At 45.3% G+C, this 16,488-nt stretch overlaps 1 protein-coding gene across 1 annotated transcript in view; it reads right to left on the bottom strand.

The window, feature by feature from the left end:
- The window catches only part of LOC126108420 (uncharacterized), a 99,103-nt gene extending 85,914 nt beyond the window's left edge, over positions 1-13,189 (bottom strand). The window contains exons 1-2 of the mRNA XM_049913627.1: positions 13,123-13,189; positions 10,844-11,108 (exon numbers count right to left, since the gene is read on the bottom strand). Of these exons, the coding sequence (XP_049769584.1) occupies positions 10,844-11,108; positions 13,123-13,189 (332 nt within the window). The remainder of the gene's footprint in view (positions 1-10,843; positions 11,109-13,122) is intronic.
- Between the last annotated feature and the right edge of the window lie 3,299 nt (positions 13,190-16,488).

Here is a 16,488-nt window from a genome sequence, read left to right as displayed (position 1 = left end):
AGAGGTGACAGTAGGTGGTGATCACAGTGTGTACGTGCAAGTCTCTCGTGTGGAAAGAGCACGGACAGATGAGTCGATGTGGAGATGTTGAGAAATGGCCAAAAGGAACTATTGCTCTTGGAAGTACCCACGACCACACCACAAGTAAACTTAGATGACTTGTTGGTGCCTCAGTGTGGACTGTCAAAGTACCTACAAGGAATGGTGTACCACTCACAGGTATGTAAGGCAGCATGGGAACAGTAAAGTAAGAAGGTCCTAGCCGGCAGGGACTGGAGACGAATGTCAGTCCAAGTCACTGAAGATCAGTTTCGGACAGGACACGAATTGCAGCTGCCAGTAAATGCAGGTACATCTGAACCAGCTGCAGAGCATTCATCGCAAAGACAGCTGCACAGACTCCAAATTTCGAGTCGGGCACATTTGCTCACAGAGACACACGCAGCTGTACGTCGTCAGTGGGCCAGATGACACAGAGACGGACTGTGGACGGAGGTGAGTAACGTCGTCAGATGAGTCGCGATTTCGCACCTCCTGAAATTATCGAGGTGTCGATTGGACCGACGACCCAATGAGGCCTTTAAGCTGCAGTGTGTAGAGAATGTAGTTCAGGCCAGTGGTCGTTCCATGGTATTACGGGGGTGTTCCTGTTACCATGACTTGGATTTTGTCATTAAGGTTAATGTGACGATGTACCAGCACGTTTATTTCAACATTCTCGGTGAGCAAGTGTTGGCCTGTCACGTATATCTTCCTCTGAACACTTGCATTGTAGAAGATGACAACAGTCACGTTCTCAGGGCTGCACGCATACATTCCTGGTTTCACGAACACTCAGGCACCGTACAGCACCTCGAGACGACTACTAGACAACCCGATAGTAGTGCGGCAGACGTTCTACGGGACTGTTTGGAACAGCAGCTGAGACATGGCACACTGTAGCGCTACGTGATCGGATCATGAGTTGGAGACCTCAGGTGAATGCTGCGTATCTGAAGAAACTTTCGCTACTCTCTTCCTCGCCTAACTGACGGAATTTTCGAAGCTGGAGGCGGTAATATGGTGATCCTTCAGGCAAAAGTTGACTTGAACCTCTCTTACTATAACTTACCGACGTCTTGAAAAAACGCGAATCACACTGCCAACTATGTGTAAGCGAAAAGTTTATTCAAACCTTGACCTAGTTTTCGACATATATGAACCTGTCTTCTTTGGAAGAAGTAATGAGACATGTTACATGTTGTGTGAAAAGAGAAACCAAGTCATGAGGCTCCGTCAACAGTAAAATGACCTATGTAAATGCTAAGGCATTGCTGTAAGGATTAATCAACAGTAAATCTAGGTAAAGATTTGAATAAACTTTTGAAGTGGCACTGGTTGACTGTATCATTCCGCATGCTCTACAATTCTGCAGTTGCTGACTGCTGCTATGTTCAAGATTTTAATGACGCATGTATAGCAGATGATGTGCAGCATTATGGTGCACGGTGTTGACTCAACCGTTGCTTCTTTCCCATAATACGAGGGTTGACTGTAAAGTAATTCCTCCACCTTCGTAACTCTTGAACAGATGGCAGCATTGGTATGGTACTGGCTTGTTCTGTAGCCTCTTGCCTACAGATCCAGTTGGCGGGAAGCCTTGGCATTGAACGATTGTGTTTTTACGGTGTAAAGTATGGAACCCTGCGCAGACGGTCGGTCAATGCGATTTAAGCAACCTGCAGTTGTGGAATTCTTGACAGCAGAAGGTGTCACTCCAGAGGAAACTGATCAGAGAATGAAAGCAGTTTATGGCGATTGTGTTGATGTGAGTACTGCGTGTCGTTGGACGAGTACGTCTAAAGATGTTGAGGCGGGAACGTCTGACCTGCGTGACAAACAAAGAGCTAGGCGTCCTGTCACAGCAGCCACCGAGTTTCACATGCAAAATGTTGACAGATCGATTCAGGACGATCGTCGTATCACTCAGAGAGAAACTGCAAGCACACTCGTCATTTCACAAGAACTTGTGGGTCACATTATTGCTTTGCTTGACTATCGGAAGATCTGTGTACGATGGGTACCCCGGAAATGGAAGCGCACTGACTTGAGTGTCACCACCGTATGACATCCTCCATACAGTCCAGATTCAGCACCATCCCGATCATGAAATGCGATATGCAAGGACATCATTATGTTTCTCATGAAGACGTTGAGAGAACTGAGACATTGTGGTTGTCGACTTGTTCCGTGACGGCTTCAGAAAACTTGTTCATCGTTGGCAGAAATGTATATCCAATTGGCTGGTGATTATGTGGAAAAGTGAATATTGGTAATTAAAGATCACATTCTAAGGATTATTTCTCCGTTTTATTTATTAAAACATTCCCATCCAAACCCCATTTAACGAAAGTGGAGACATTACATTTCAATCAACCCTCGTTCACACTTGAATTTATTTAGAGCTAACATCAACATCAAGCTACTTTGCTCCTGTTGTCGTCTCTAATGACACGATACTTTTATTGATTTTTGATAACAGGGGAAATAGGGATCTAAATTCAATTTTAGTAAATCAATCAGTGTCGGTTGCAAAACGTTGTATTGATGGGTACCGCCATCAATCTTTGACGATCCCATCAGAAAACTGAGTGTCTCCTGCAGCAATACGCGGAGGCAGCAGCCGGAGTGGCACGTACGCCAGAAGGCACTTCCGTCAGCTGTCCGGTGGCCACTGTCAGCGGAAGGGACGGCGTCACAAGCTGCACTCAAGCGCCACAGAAACTGCCGTGGGCGTGCGTATTGGAACACAGAGGTACGTAGACAGGCAGAAGTCGACGCTGCGGTCGGCAGCGCCTATACAAGACAACAGTGGTCTGGCGCAGTTGTCAGGTCGGCTACTGCTGCTACAGTGGCAGGTTATCAAGATTTAAGTGAGTCTGGACGTGGTGAGGTCATCAGTCCCCTAGACTTAGAACTAACCTAAGGACATCACACACATCCGTGCCCGAGGCGGGATTCGAACCTGCGACCGTAGCAGCAGCGCAGTTCCGGACTGAAGCGCCTAGAACCACTCGGCCACAGCGACCGGCTACAACACGTCGAGTGTCAAGTTTTTTATTTGTATGGTGGCTGGACACAATCATTAAAATATACAGCTCTATTTACAAGCTACCTGCTTTCACAGCATTGCAGTACATATGTTGTGAATGTTTCAGTGGATGTGAGACAAAACTTATCTCTTTTTGCCAAGAATTGACTGTGAATGCCTAGGAATGTGTTTACAAATCTTCAAACTTTAGCTCTTGCCCGTTAATGCTGAAACCGCTTACTTGAAACTTGTGTAGCAGGTAAATAACTTCACCATTAATTTTTTTCATTTTTTCGAGTTTACATCATTCTGCAACCTGATTAATAATTTTTCGAGTGTCATGGGAAATTCTGCCTCTAAGGCTTCCAGCTCTACGGGGTAGCGCAGGAGGTGACTTCAGTGTGCCAACAATGCTTCTTCGTCAGTCATTTCGTTATTTAAACACCACACAGCAACAGGATTATTCTTCATCACGCAACTATAGTGCACAACTGTTCAACCTGTGTCTTCGGCAGCAGTGAGACAAAGAGCACAGTAGCGAACAAGAGTCCCGAACGGTGCCGACATGAAACGATCAGTACATTTCGGACGCCACCCATAGTCTCTGTTCGCTGAGGAAATTTTGCGCTTCCAGGATTATGTCGTTATGTAAGAGGTGCGTAAATAGAGCTTTTTGTTATTCTTCTGAAAATGAACCGCAAAAATCAATTACGTGTGTGGAATTTTTTCGAGAAAGTGGGTGATAATAGTCAAATTGCCGAGTGTACCATCTGCATTAAAGATTATAAACATCGTCAGGGAACAGGACTAATTTAAGAGACAACTAAAAAGAAACTATGGTGTAAAACTAGGAACCACGAATTAGTAATGGAACAAGATCATCTTGTGGGCTAGATCAAGTGCAAGAGGTGCAACCAAAGGAATGGAGGTCTTATTTTAACAGAGGTCAGTTGTACCATGCCAGTTCAAAAGTAAAAAAAAGTTCTCTTTATGCAAAAATGAACGCCATCGATATGCTACCGTACAGGACTTCCGACTATCAAGGTTTAAAAAAAAAAATTGTTTTTGCCTTAGATAGCATATATGCGTTGCGAGATAAAACCACGCTTAAATGTTTTTGATCTCAGATAAATAGAGGAAGCCCTTACAAAATGTAAATTTTTTAGTCTTACAACGGACATGTGGAAAAGCAACGCGAATGAAGGCATACTGTCATTGACTTGCCACTTTATTATAGACGAAAAATTAGTTTCACCCATATTAAAAGTAGACAAGCAGTGCTGGCACCTTCACCCATCATACAGATTCCTATAATAAAAAGTAACAAAAACAGCAGGTCATGAACACGCCGAATCTATGCGCATGTAACTAACATTTTTTTAAAAAAATGTTTCTTTCTTTTCACAAACTGCGACACTGTCACAAACTTTTTGCTTGTAACCATAGGCGTAAAGTAAAGGAAATTTGTTTCCTTCTTTAACTCGTCAATACCATGCTAAGTTTCATTTCATTCTTGTGATGAGTACATGTCGCTGTAAGTCGGCGTAACTTGTAAGGTATTTCTTGGCAGTTCCAACCCTCCCCTAAACCTCCCCCCCCCTGTCCCTCACCCCTCTTGTCATTAGAAATCTGAAGCCGTCGTGTCATTTGTTTTCTGCTTACGGAGACTGCCAACCGTAAAAAATCATTGAATAATTGCGTTTCAACAGGCTTAATATACACTCCTGGAAATTGAAATAAGAACACCGTGAATTCATTGTCCCAGGAAGGGGAAACTTTATTGACACATTCTTGGGGTCAGATACATCACATGATCACACTGACAGAACCACAGGCACATAGACACAGGCAACAGAGCATGCACAATGTCGGCACTAGTACAGTGTATATCCACCTTTCGCAGCAATGCAGGCTGCTATTCTCCCATGGAGACGATCGTAGAGATGCTGGATGTAGTCCTGTGGAACGGCTTGCCATGCCATTTCCACCTGGCGCCTCAGTTGGACCAGCGTTCGTGCTGGACGTGCAGACCGCGTGAGACGACGCTTCATCCAGTCCCAAACATGCTCAATGGGGGACAGATCCGGAGATCTTGCTGGCCAGGGTAGTTGACTTACACCTTCTAGAGCACGTTGGGTGGCACGGGATACATGCGGACGTGCATTGTCCTGTTGGAACAGCAAGTTCCCTTGCTGGTCTAGGAATGGTAGAACGATGGGTTCGATGACGGTTTGGATGTACCGTGCACTATTCAGTGTCCCCTCGACGATCACCAGTGGTGTACGGCCAGTGTAGGAGATCGCTCCCCACACCATGGTGCCGGGTGTTGGCCCTGTGTGCCTTGGTCGTATGCAGTCCTGATTGTGGCGCTCACCTGCACGGCGCCAAACACGCATACGACCATCATTGGCACCAAGGCAGAAGCGACTCTCATCGCTGAAGACGACACGTCTCCATTCGTCCCTCCATTCACGCCTGTCGCGACACCACTGGAGGCGGGCTGCACGATGTTGGAGCGTGAGCGGAAGACGGCCTAACTGTGTGCGGGACCGTAGCCCAGCTTCATGGAGACGGTTGCGAATGGTCCTCGCCGATACCCCAGGAGCAACAGTGTCCCTAATTTGCTGGGAAGTGGCGGTGCGGTCCCCTACGGCACTGCGTAGGATCCTACGGTCTTGGCGTGCATCTGTGCGTCGCTGCGGTCCGGTCCCAGGTCGACGGGCACGTGCACCTTCCGCCGACCACTGGCGACTACATCGATGTACTGTGGAGACCTCACGCCCCACGTGTTGAGCAATTCGGCGGTACGTCCACCCGGCCTCCCGCATGCCCACTATACGCCCTCGCTCAAAGTCCATCAACTGCACATACGGTTCACGTCCACGCTGTCGCGGCATGCTACCATTATTAAAGACTGCGATGGAGCTCCGTATGCCACGGCAAACTGGCTGACACCGACGGCGGTGGTGCACAAATGCTGCACAGCTAGCGCCATTCGACGGCCAACACCGCGGTTCCTGGTGTGTCCGCTGTGCCGTGCATGTGATCATTGCTTGTACAGCCCTCTCGCAGTGTCCGGAGCAAGTATGGTGGGTCTGACACACCGGTGTCAATGTGTTCTTTTTTCCATTTCCAGGAGTGTATTTTCTTATTCATTAGTACAAATAAGCAACACATTTGAACATAGATGTCTCTACATTCTTACTTCCGCGCCCAAAGTTTTCACTTGAGAGTTTGTGCGATAGCAGACTAAGAAGTGAGAAAGGAACGCGAACCGCAACACCGTCCGAACCAAAATTAATACAGCACAGCAGAATCAGTTGGCAGTGGCGGTACAATTACGCTGTTGCCGTCTTCCGACTATATAAACAATTTACTTTTGTGACTATTTATGCTGGAGTGCTTCTATTGTGTTAGCGAATCGGAACAGAATTAAAACTTTCGGTGATTATAAAACAGCGTCAATATTAATGCACATATTTGCCAAAACACTGACGATAGCAAGTTGTAAATATAGGCCTTACTAACCGAATCGAAACCTCCCAGTGATAATAGAAAACTCTCAGCTAGTGTCTAGTGGAATCTGTTGCATTGCTACTGTAGCGAAGCAGATGAAACGCTATCAGGTTCTGTCAAGTGCAAACTTTGAGCGGCGCGGGTGTACGAGGGCTATTCAGAAAGTAGGGAACGTTTCCGTCTGACGCCGCTAGGCGCGCGCCGATCGCGTATATTTTGTTATGTCCGTGCTCGGCATCCATCCGTGACAGCGGGAAAGTCTCTGCGCGTCTGGGTTTTTCGATATTCGAATTTGAAATGTGGGCTGCAATCGAAAATCCCGTCACTTGTGAGGTGCGCTCTGTGATACGGTTTCTGTTGGCAAAAAACCTTGAACCTATAGAAATTTATCTTGAACTGTGCGAAGTGTGCGGAAACAACGTAATGAGTGAATGTTCCATCCGGAAATGGTGCATTCGGTTTAAAAATGGCCGAACCAACGTTCATGATGAAGAGAACAGTGGACGCCCGAGCACTGTGACTGGCGATCTGGTCGCTAAAATTGATGAAACGATTCGTGAACACCTTCGCTTCACAATAACGGAGCTTTCGCTTTCTTTTCCACAAGTTTCACGGACTTTGTTGTTTGAAATTGTCACTCAAAACTTAGGATACCGCAAATTTTGTGCACGATGGTTGCCTAAAATGCTTACAGAGCACCATAAAGAACATGGGAATGGGGGCACTGTTGACATTTCTGGAGGCCATCCACAAACATGGTGATTCATTACTGGATCGAATCGTAACCGGTGACGAGACTTGGGTGAAACACGTCAATTGCGAGACCACATTACAGTGCATGGAGTGGGGGCATACAAGGTCCCCCCAAGAACCAAGAAAATGTTTGCAAACCTTGTCAGCAAGGAAGGTGATGGCGAGAATGTTTTGGGATAGGCAAGGTGTGCTTCTTATTGATTTTCTCGTGCGTGGCGCAACCATAAATTCTGCCCGGTACTGTCAGACTTTGCATAGCCTTAGAAGAGCAGTTCAAAACAAACGCCGAGCAAAGCTGACGTCCAAAATTTTGTTTTTGGGCAACGATGCCCGACCTCACATGGCAAATACGCACTAAAGAACTCCTTAAGTCATTCAAATGGTTTTTCCTCATCCGCCCTACAGCACCGATCTTGCACCAAGCGACTTCCACTTGTTTCCCCAAGATGGAGAACTTGGCTTGCAACGCAGCGCTTTGATGACGGCGCGCAACTCCATGCGGGCCTGACTCACCGGCTGAAGTGTCAGACGGCAGAATTTCACGACGAAGGTCTTTCAAAGCTTGTCCACCGCTATGATAAGTGCCTCAATGTGTTTGGTGACTACGCGGAAAAGTAGTATGTCAGTTGCTCTATCAGATGTATGTAATAATATGTATTTCTTGTACTTAGTTTTTTTTAATGCCAAAAGGGTTGCCTATTTTCTGAATAGGCCTCGTATTATAGGAATCTGTATGATGGGTGAAGGTGCCAGCACAGCTTCTCTACCTGTCTTTGTCCTCCGTTAATTACGTATTGTGGTTTTTATACCACTGCGTGCACCTGCCCCGACGAAAGGCGAAAGACCCAACAAAACTTCTACAAGCTACAGACTTTATGTCGACTGAATCAAGATCACAAGTGCTGCCCACCTCAGAGATGTAGCAGATGTAGCACCGCAGTTGAGTGGTGGCCCTTTTGTTTTGTACCGAGTGTCAACTCAACTGAGAAAAAAAATCAGTGAAAAAGCCATACTCGATCTCTTCAACGCAGTTTCAATCTTGTTATTCGCATGCGCAGTTTATACCGTATCTACTGCTGTTCATCAAAAAGGATACGCACCTAAGGCAGCGGCATTGCATGGCAGACCAGTAAACACTTCCCCTCTCGCATCCCTATTCCTTATGGTGGCCTTCCTCTTCCTGTGCTTCCTCTTCCTCTTCCTGCTTTCCTCGTGCTTCTGAGACGCTGAAGCTCAACGTAACATCGACAAGTAATATATTGGCCCAATTTTTATGAGAATTTTTTTTTTTTTTTTGTATAGGAAAGTCGGGGGAGACCAAGACATGAACACACTAAGCAGATTCAGACCTGCAGTAGTTAGTCGGAGATGAAGCTTGAGCTGGATAGAGTAGCATGGAGAGCTGCATCAAACCAGTCTCTGGAATGAAGACCACAACAGCAACAACAACAATAACAAACAGGAAAGGGTTTTTCAGATAACAAGACGTTGAAAAATAGAAATTTTTTGACGATATTATGCAAAATTTCGGACATACTGGCAGGTTGCTTTGACATTACATTTTTTTCAGGTCATCAATCAAATCTTACTAGAATATCATATCCGTGATAAGACAGTGGTTGTGTTTACCGACAACGCTGCAGTTACGAGAAAGCTGCCTAGATCTTAAGGATTCGACAGTCACCCTGTTTTGTCCACTGCATCAACCTAACACTAGAAGATTACGTCAAAGCAGAAATATTTTCGAAAATTTTATTAGAAACAAAGGATATTGTGACATTCATTCATAACTCTGCACTAGCCAGTGACAAACTGCGCAATGTTCAAAAAACAGCAAACAGAAGAGAACTGACACTAACGCAAGAAATGCCGGTTCGACGGAACGGCTGATGCCACACGCTCAAGACAATCTTGGAAGTACGAAGTCAGGTTGAGTTTGAGATCAATGAAAATTCGAATGCACTTGCTACGGTCACAGCAGAAAATTACTTCGCTCTATAAGAGATAATAGACCTTTCTGAACCTTTAGAAGTAGCAACAACAACAATCTCAGGGGAGTCATCCATCGCTGCTTCCCTAATTATACCTCTTATATGAGGTATGAGTCTTCAGGCTTGTACAACACATTAACAACTAATGAAGAACGAAGTGATCTGGATTCCTTGATGAAATTAGTCAATGAAAGAGTGAAACCATTTAACACATTGACTGTTATTGTGATTGTTCAATTATGAGACCCTAGGTTTAAAAAATTTATTTCACGACATTCCAACAAGCAGAAAACGCTGCACAATTACTTCAGAAAGAGTATGCTGCTTTCATCGCATCAACTGCAAGAATAATATCTGAAACAGGAGCATCGGTGAGTAGTGCTGGTACGTCTACTGATACTCAACAGTTTGAAATCGGATGATCTCTTTCTTTTCCCGATTAAAAACAGCATTTCGTCGATGTCATTACAACAGTCAATGATTCCATAATTGAGCTACATCAATATTTTGAAAAACTTGTAATAGACAAGCATGCTTGTGTATTAGAATATTGTGAAAAGTCTAATAGTATGTTGTGTGTAATGGCCACTAATTTTTGTGGTGTCTAGCGACTTCAATTCCTGGACAGAGGGTTTTCTCCAAGCCAGGATGGATAACTACTTGAAAAGTAACTGACTAAAGGAGAAGAATTTATAGACCTTGCGTGTATCTGTTAATGTTGTATTTCAAACAACATACTGAATGAGAAGAATTTAAATACCGTACTTTTTATAAAAGAAAATTTGCATATCTTATAGTGTTGTAATTTACGCATTAAAAATTGTTAGAAAGCTATTTTTCATTTGTAATGCCTGCCAAAACAATCGGAAGTTAATCCATACAACGATTCTTTGAAAAATTCTATAGATAATGTCGGATGTATCCACTATCAATGTTTAAGTAACACTACTGACAGGTGACACGTACGTAAGGATCCTGTATGAACACCCGCATCCATTCGTGTCCGTTATCCATTCCGACGGACTTGGGCAATTCCAGCAGGACAATGCGACACATCACACGTTCTGAATAGCTACAGAGTGGCTCTGGGAATATTGTTCTGAATTTAAACACTCCCACTGGCCACCAAACTCCCCAGACACGAGCATTGATGAGAAGATCTGCGATGCCCAGCAACGTGCTGTTCAGGAGAGATCTCCACCCCCTCTTACTATGGACAGCCCTGCAGGATTCATGGTGTCAGTTCCCTCGAGCACCACTTCAGACATCGATCGAGTTCATGCCACGTCATGTCGAGGCACTTCTGCGGCGACCGTACACGATATGAGGCAAGTGTACCAGTTTCCTTGGCTTTCAGTGCTGTCTGCTTGTATCTGACTAGTGTGTGGTTACTTAAAGAAGGTCAGTCTCGGAAAATAGGAAACGTAGGTGACAGCATGCAGAACTAGTCTACGGAGAGGAGAAGGAGATTAGCTGTGCAGTTAGCAGTTACGGTCCCGAGTGGCGTACGTACCCACGTGCGGGGCAGGAGTCGGTGCAGTCGGCAGCGATCCGGCAGCCGAGCTCCTCGGCGAGTCGGCTGGCCCCGCCCCACGTGAGGCGGTGGAGCGCCGCCAGGGCGCGGGGGCGGGCGCACCCCTCCCCCTCCCCCTCCACCCCACCAGCAGGGGGCGGCGGCGGTCCGTAGCTGGAGACGCTGGCTGCCAGGCGGGCCACGGCCGGCACCGCGGCGGATGGCGGCTCCAGCGTCCCACGCGTTCCGGTCAGAGTGTAGTAACCTGCAAAACGTCGCCCAGTCACCTCGAGGTCTGCACCCTGACTGCTCCCACACACTGTCACTGACAGGTCAAACACTAAGAGAGTGGCAGTATACGAAAGTCGACACACGTTTTCACGAGCAAATGATCAGCCGTGCAGCTGACTGTCTGTACAGTGGCCGCTGCCGCGGCTGCCCTTTGGTAAGGAAGCAGAGAGAGCGGCGCCGACGTTACTCTGCCCTAAGGCGACGCTGGGCACCGCGTCGTCTTTTCGGATGAGCCCCCATTCCGATTACAGCCTTACAGTGGATGCATCCGTGTGTTGAGGCTCCGAGCAGAGCGGATGGTGCCAGCTTGCATTCGTCATTCTCATACTTGCCCATCAACTGGCGTCATTGTACAAAGAGTCATTTGGTACATCTACATCTACATCTACATGACTACTCTGCAATTCACATTTAAGTCCTTGGCAGAGGGTTCTTCGAATCACAATCATACTATCACTCTACCATTCCACTCCCGAACAGCGCGCGGGAAAAACGAACACCTAAGCCTTTCTGTTCGAGCTCTTATTTCTCTTATTTTATTTTGATGATCATTCCTACCTATGTAGGTTGGGCTCAACAAAATATTTTCGCATTCGGAAGACAAAGTTGGTGACAGAAATTTCGTAAATAGATCCCGCCGCGACGAAAAACGTCTTTGCTTTAATGACTTCCATTCCAACTCGCGTATCATTCCTGCCACACTCTCTCCCCTATTACGTGATAATACAAAACGAGGCGCCCTTTTTTGCACCCTTTCGATGTCCTCCGTCAGTCCCACCTGGTAAGGATCCCACACCGCGCAGCAATATTCTAACAGAGGACGAACAAGTGTAGTGTAAGCTGTCTCTCTAGTCGACTTGTTCCATCTTCTAAATGTCCTGCCAATGAAACGCAACCTATGGCTCGCCTTCCCCACAATATTATCTATGTGGTCTTTCCAACTGAAGTTGTTCGTAATTTTAACACCCAGGTACTTAGTTGAATTGACAGCCTTGAGAATTGTAGTATTTATCAAGTAATCGAATTCCAACGGATTTCTTTTGGAACTCGTGTGGAACACCTCACACTTTTCGTTATTTATCGTCAACTGCCATCTACCACACCATACAGCAATCTTTTCTAAATCGCTTTGCAACTGATACTAGTCTTCGGTTGACCTTACTAGACGGTAAGTTACAGCATCATCTGAGAATACGAACTGCGACCTTCCTGACAGGAAATCACGAATCCAGTCGCACAACTGAGACGATACCCCATAGGCCCGCAGCTCGATTAGAAGTCGCTTCTGAGGAACGGTGTCAAAAGCTTTCCGGAAAAGCAGAAATACGGAATCAACCTGAAATCCCCTGTCGATAGCGGCCATTACTTCGTGCGAATATAGAGCTAGCTGCGTTGCACAAGAACGATGCTTTCTGAAACCATGCTGATTACGTATCAATATATCGTTCCCTTCGAGGTGATTCATAATGTTTGAATACAGTATATGCTCCAAAACCCTACTGCAAACCGACGTCAATGATATAGGTCTGTAGTTCGATGGATTACTCCTACTACCCTTCTTAAACACTGGTGCGACCTGCGCAATTTTCCAATCTGTAGGTACAGAACTATCGGTGAGCGAGCTGTTGTATATGATTGCTAAGTATGGAGCTATTGTATCAGTGTAATCTGAAAGGAACCTAATCGGTATACAATCTGGACCTGAAGACTTGCCCGTATCAAGCGATTTGAGTTGCTTCGCAATCTACAAGTTATCGACTTCTAAAAAAGTCATGCTAGCAGCTGTTCGTGTTTGAAATTCTGGAATATTCCATTCGTCTTCCCTCGTGAAGGAATTTCGGAAAACTGCGTTCAATAACTCGGCTTTAGCGGCACAGTCGTCGGTAACAGTAGACAATATGTACCCAGTAATTCGGATAGCAGCCGTTAGATTTCCGACTCTTCGAGACCATTTGCTTGCCCTTTCTTCGACATCTCCGACACATTACCTTTCGACTCCGAAGAGCCAAAGAAACTGGCACGCGTGCCTAATGTCGCCTCGCGTACGGTGACCATGGTATGGTGACCATGGTATGGTGACCATGGTATGGTGACAGCGAGTCATGAGCATCGGGGCAGCCGAAATGTGTGGGCCGGGGCAATGAGGGACCGTATGTTGGCACCAGTGTTTCGTCCGCGTCGCGTACCAGGCCGGAACTACCGGCGTTTCTTGCGGTGAGTTTGCCTCCCCTGCTCGAAGAAGTGCCTTCGGTGATTCGAAGGGTTACGTGGCTGCTACACGATGATGCTCAAGCCCACTTCGCCGTCAATGTCCGGGCGCATCTCAATCGTGCCTTCCCTGGTCAATGGATTGGACGAGATGGTCCAGCCAGTTGCATGGCCTGCTCGTTCACCGGATCTCAACCCGTGCAATTTGTGCTTATGTAGCCGTCTGAAAAGTATCGTGTATTCAGAGTCCATTCCAGCTGTTGAGGTATTCGTGCTGCCTTTGACAATGTTCGGATGCAGCCTGGCCGACGTGAACGTTTGAGACAGAACATGCCTCGAGGCACACGGAAACCATTTTCAACACGTACTCTATGGTGCACCGTGTATTAGACCGCAGTCTCTGTAACAGTGTATCATTGAATACATTGTCTCTAGCACGGAAACCATGCATTTCTGAAGTTCATTAGATCTTTTTTTCCATATCTTCTCAGCGATCAATCCCTGGAGTTTGTACACGGTGGAAACTCGATTTCGGTATGACTCTCCCGTTCGGTTCGATGTGGTTTATTTACACCTAGAATTTGTTATTTTAAAGGTACTTTGCGATTTTAGCATCAGATCTGGTGATTGTGTTACTGAAGAATCACCAGGATACCTCTGGGGGAAAGAGAGTTTATAATAGACTAATCTCCTTTGTTAGAAATGTGGTTCATACTGTTGTTCCTGTCAATAATTGTAACATAGGAAAACAGTTTCGGTCAATATTCTCATAAAATACTTGTTATTTTTATGTAATTAAGAGTTTAAAAAAACCATTAAATTTCAAAAGGTAGCCTCTGCTTAAGTACTCGTATATCACATGACTGTTAGCTGAAATTAGCAGTGACTTCAAGGATATTTTTCCGCAAATGGTTTACTTATTAATCATCGAAACGCATTTAAAACTTTTATGTAACAATGCAAAGGAATTTTGTGAACCCCGATAGAGGGAACCTTCCAAAATTTAATGCATTTGCGGATCACGCCCGCATCATTCGGCAACGAAGTCAGCCTGCGTCTCTCTCGACTAGAGTTACGTGAAATGTAGCGCTGTAGACATGCGAGTCGTAGTAGCACCGTGTCTGAGGCAACGAACTGCCGTGTCAAAGGTCGGCGATTCAAATGTCCAAATGTGTGTCAAATCTTATGGGACTTAACTGCTAAGGTCATCAGTCCCTAAGATTACACACTACTTAACCTAAATTATCCTAAGAACAAACACACACACCCACGCCCGAGGGAGGACTCGGACCTCCGCCGGGACCAGCCGCACAGTCCATGATTGCAGCGCCCAAGACCGCTCGGCTAATCCCGCGTGGCTCGGCGGTTCGCATAACGCTGGGTATCAAAATACTTTGTTTCCTCTTCGTGTTTGTAACACATTCTGAGACTCGTTAACCATCAAAGTTAGGCATTATTCTTAAATATTTGTTGTTATTTACACGTAAGACCGCATTTTCTCAGTAACGAGTATCTTCGATTTCGTGACTTCCATATGTTTAAGAAATGAAAGATGAAATTGTTATGCGTGAAAGAACTGACAGTGACATTTATACTTATTCTCGTCACAAACAATTCACCATTTTTTTCTGAATATGTAGCGATTTCCGATAGTGTGGTCAGATAGGAATCTAAGAGCACAACTTAAATTACTGCGATTGCAATTAGCAGCAATCGTCTTTATACAGGCGCTTGTCACAAGTATTTTTCTGCGATCGAATTCTTAACAGCAGTAGACCGAGATTAAAGATTCCCGCGACAATAGTTTGAGACTGTACCACCATATAAGAGACATATCGATTCATCAGATGCATGTTATAAACTTCAACGAACTTCTATAGCTGCACACGCTCTCGAAAAGCCGTTTCTTGAAATTTTGTTTTTATGAACCAAATCGTTGATGTATCATATAAGAAAGTAAGCTACTTCATCATTTGGATCTCTAGGGACGAGGTACAACCACATTCTATGCCACTTCTTATTCTTCGACACTCTCTTAAAAGATTTTCAAGGTTCGCGGAAGTGTGTTCCGTCTATGCAACTAATTTAAAGCAGTTTGTTTACTGACATACGCGTTTCGTTTCTTTCATTTGTGAAGCATCTCTCCGAATAAAAGAAGCGAAACGCGTATGACAGTAAACAAACTGCCTTCAATTAGTTACAAAGACGGAACGTACCTCCGTAAATTTTGAAGCAACAAAGGAACGACGAAACATAGAAAAAATGAAGAATTTTTCCGAGTGTTTTTTATAGATGTATTTGTACAATGTGGTAGTACACTCCATTCCTAACTCATATTTCGAAATGTAAGGTCCAAAACAAGATGTCGATGTGAATGAGAGTAAAGTGACATAATGTCGCCTTTATGACAGTTTCCAGAAGACAGTCAATACTCTCTCGTCATTCTCCATTCATGGAAGCATGTGGTCAGTGAAATTTGAACAGTATTATGTACTCTAACCAGGGGCGATTCTAGAAGTCGGTCAACGGGGGAGCTAATGTGGGGAGGGGGGGAGGAAGAATGGAATATCGCTTAACAAAAGGAGAGTTGGGGTCGTCCACAGACCAATTGGTAAAATTTAGTTTTGCTTAAAATAGTTTTTGTTAACTGTTTTTGACAGGACCCCCATTTTAAGTTAAATGATATTTATTGGGTTAGATAGTAAACTATGTGCCTCTTTTATTCTTTTACTAAAATGTGTATGAAATACATTGCAACCTATATTGCTACATAATTATAAAAAATAAGATTGAATGTGTTGGAGTAACATATTCGCTGATTTCTGAAGTCATTTTATCCAGTGTAATATGATACTCCATTGGGGGGGGGGGGGGGGGGAGCTATAGTACCCAGAGCCCAACCGCCGCCCCCCTCCCCGCCACCCCACCGTTCGGCATCGCTTCCGAAATGCTTACAGAATATTTCTGGGGCTCTCCTTCGAAAACAAGAATGTTCGTTGCCCTCGTGTACCGAACTGACCGGCAAATTGGCGGCAAGGTACAGGATAGGGCCCCAGAAATATGTACATTGGCGCTGGTGGTGGTATCAAGTCAGATGCGAATCGGGCTCTGACGGAAATGCACGAACTGATCCGAAGTGAAAGGCT

Source organism: Schistocerca cancellata, chromosome 11 (genome assembly GCF_023864275.1).
Source record: "Schistocerca cancellata isolate TAMUIC-IGC-003103 chromosome 11, iqSchCanc2.1, whole genome shotgun sequence".
Taxonomy (NCBI): Eukaryota; Metazoa; Arthropoda; class Insecta; order Orthoptera; family Acrididae; genus Schistocerca; species Schistocerca cancellata.
The sequence above is the reverse complement of the archived record's forward strand: the minus strand, read 5'-3'. Positions and strand labels throughout refer to the sequence as shown.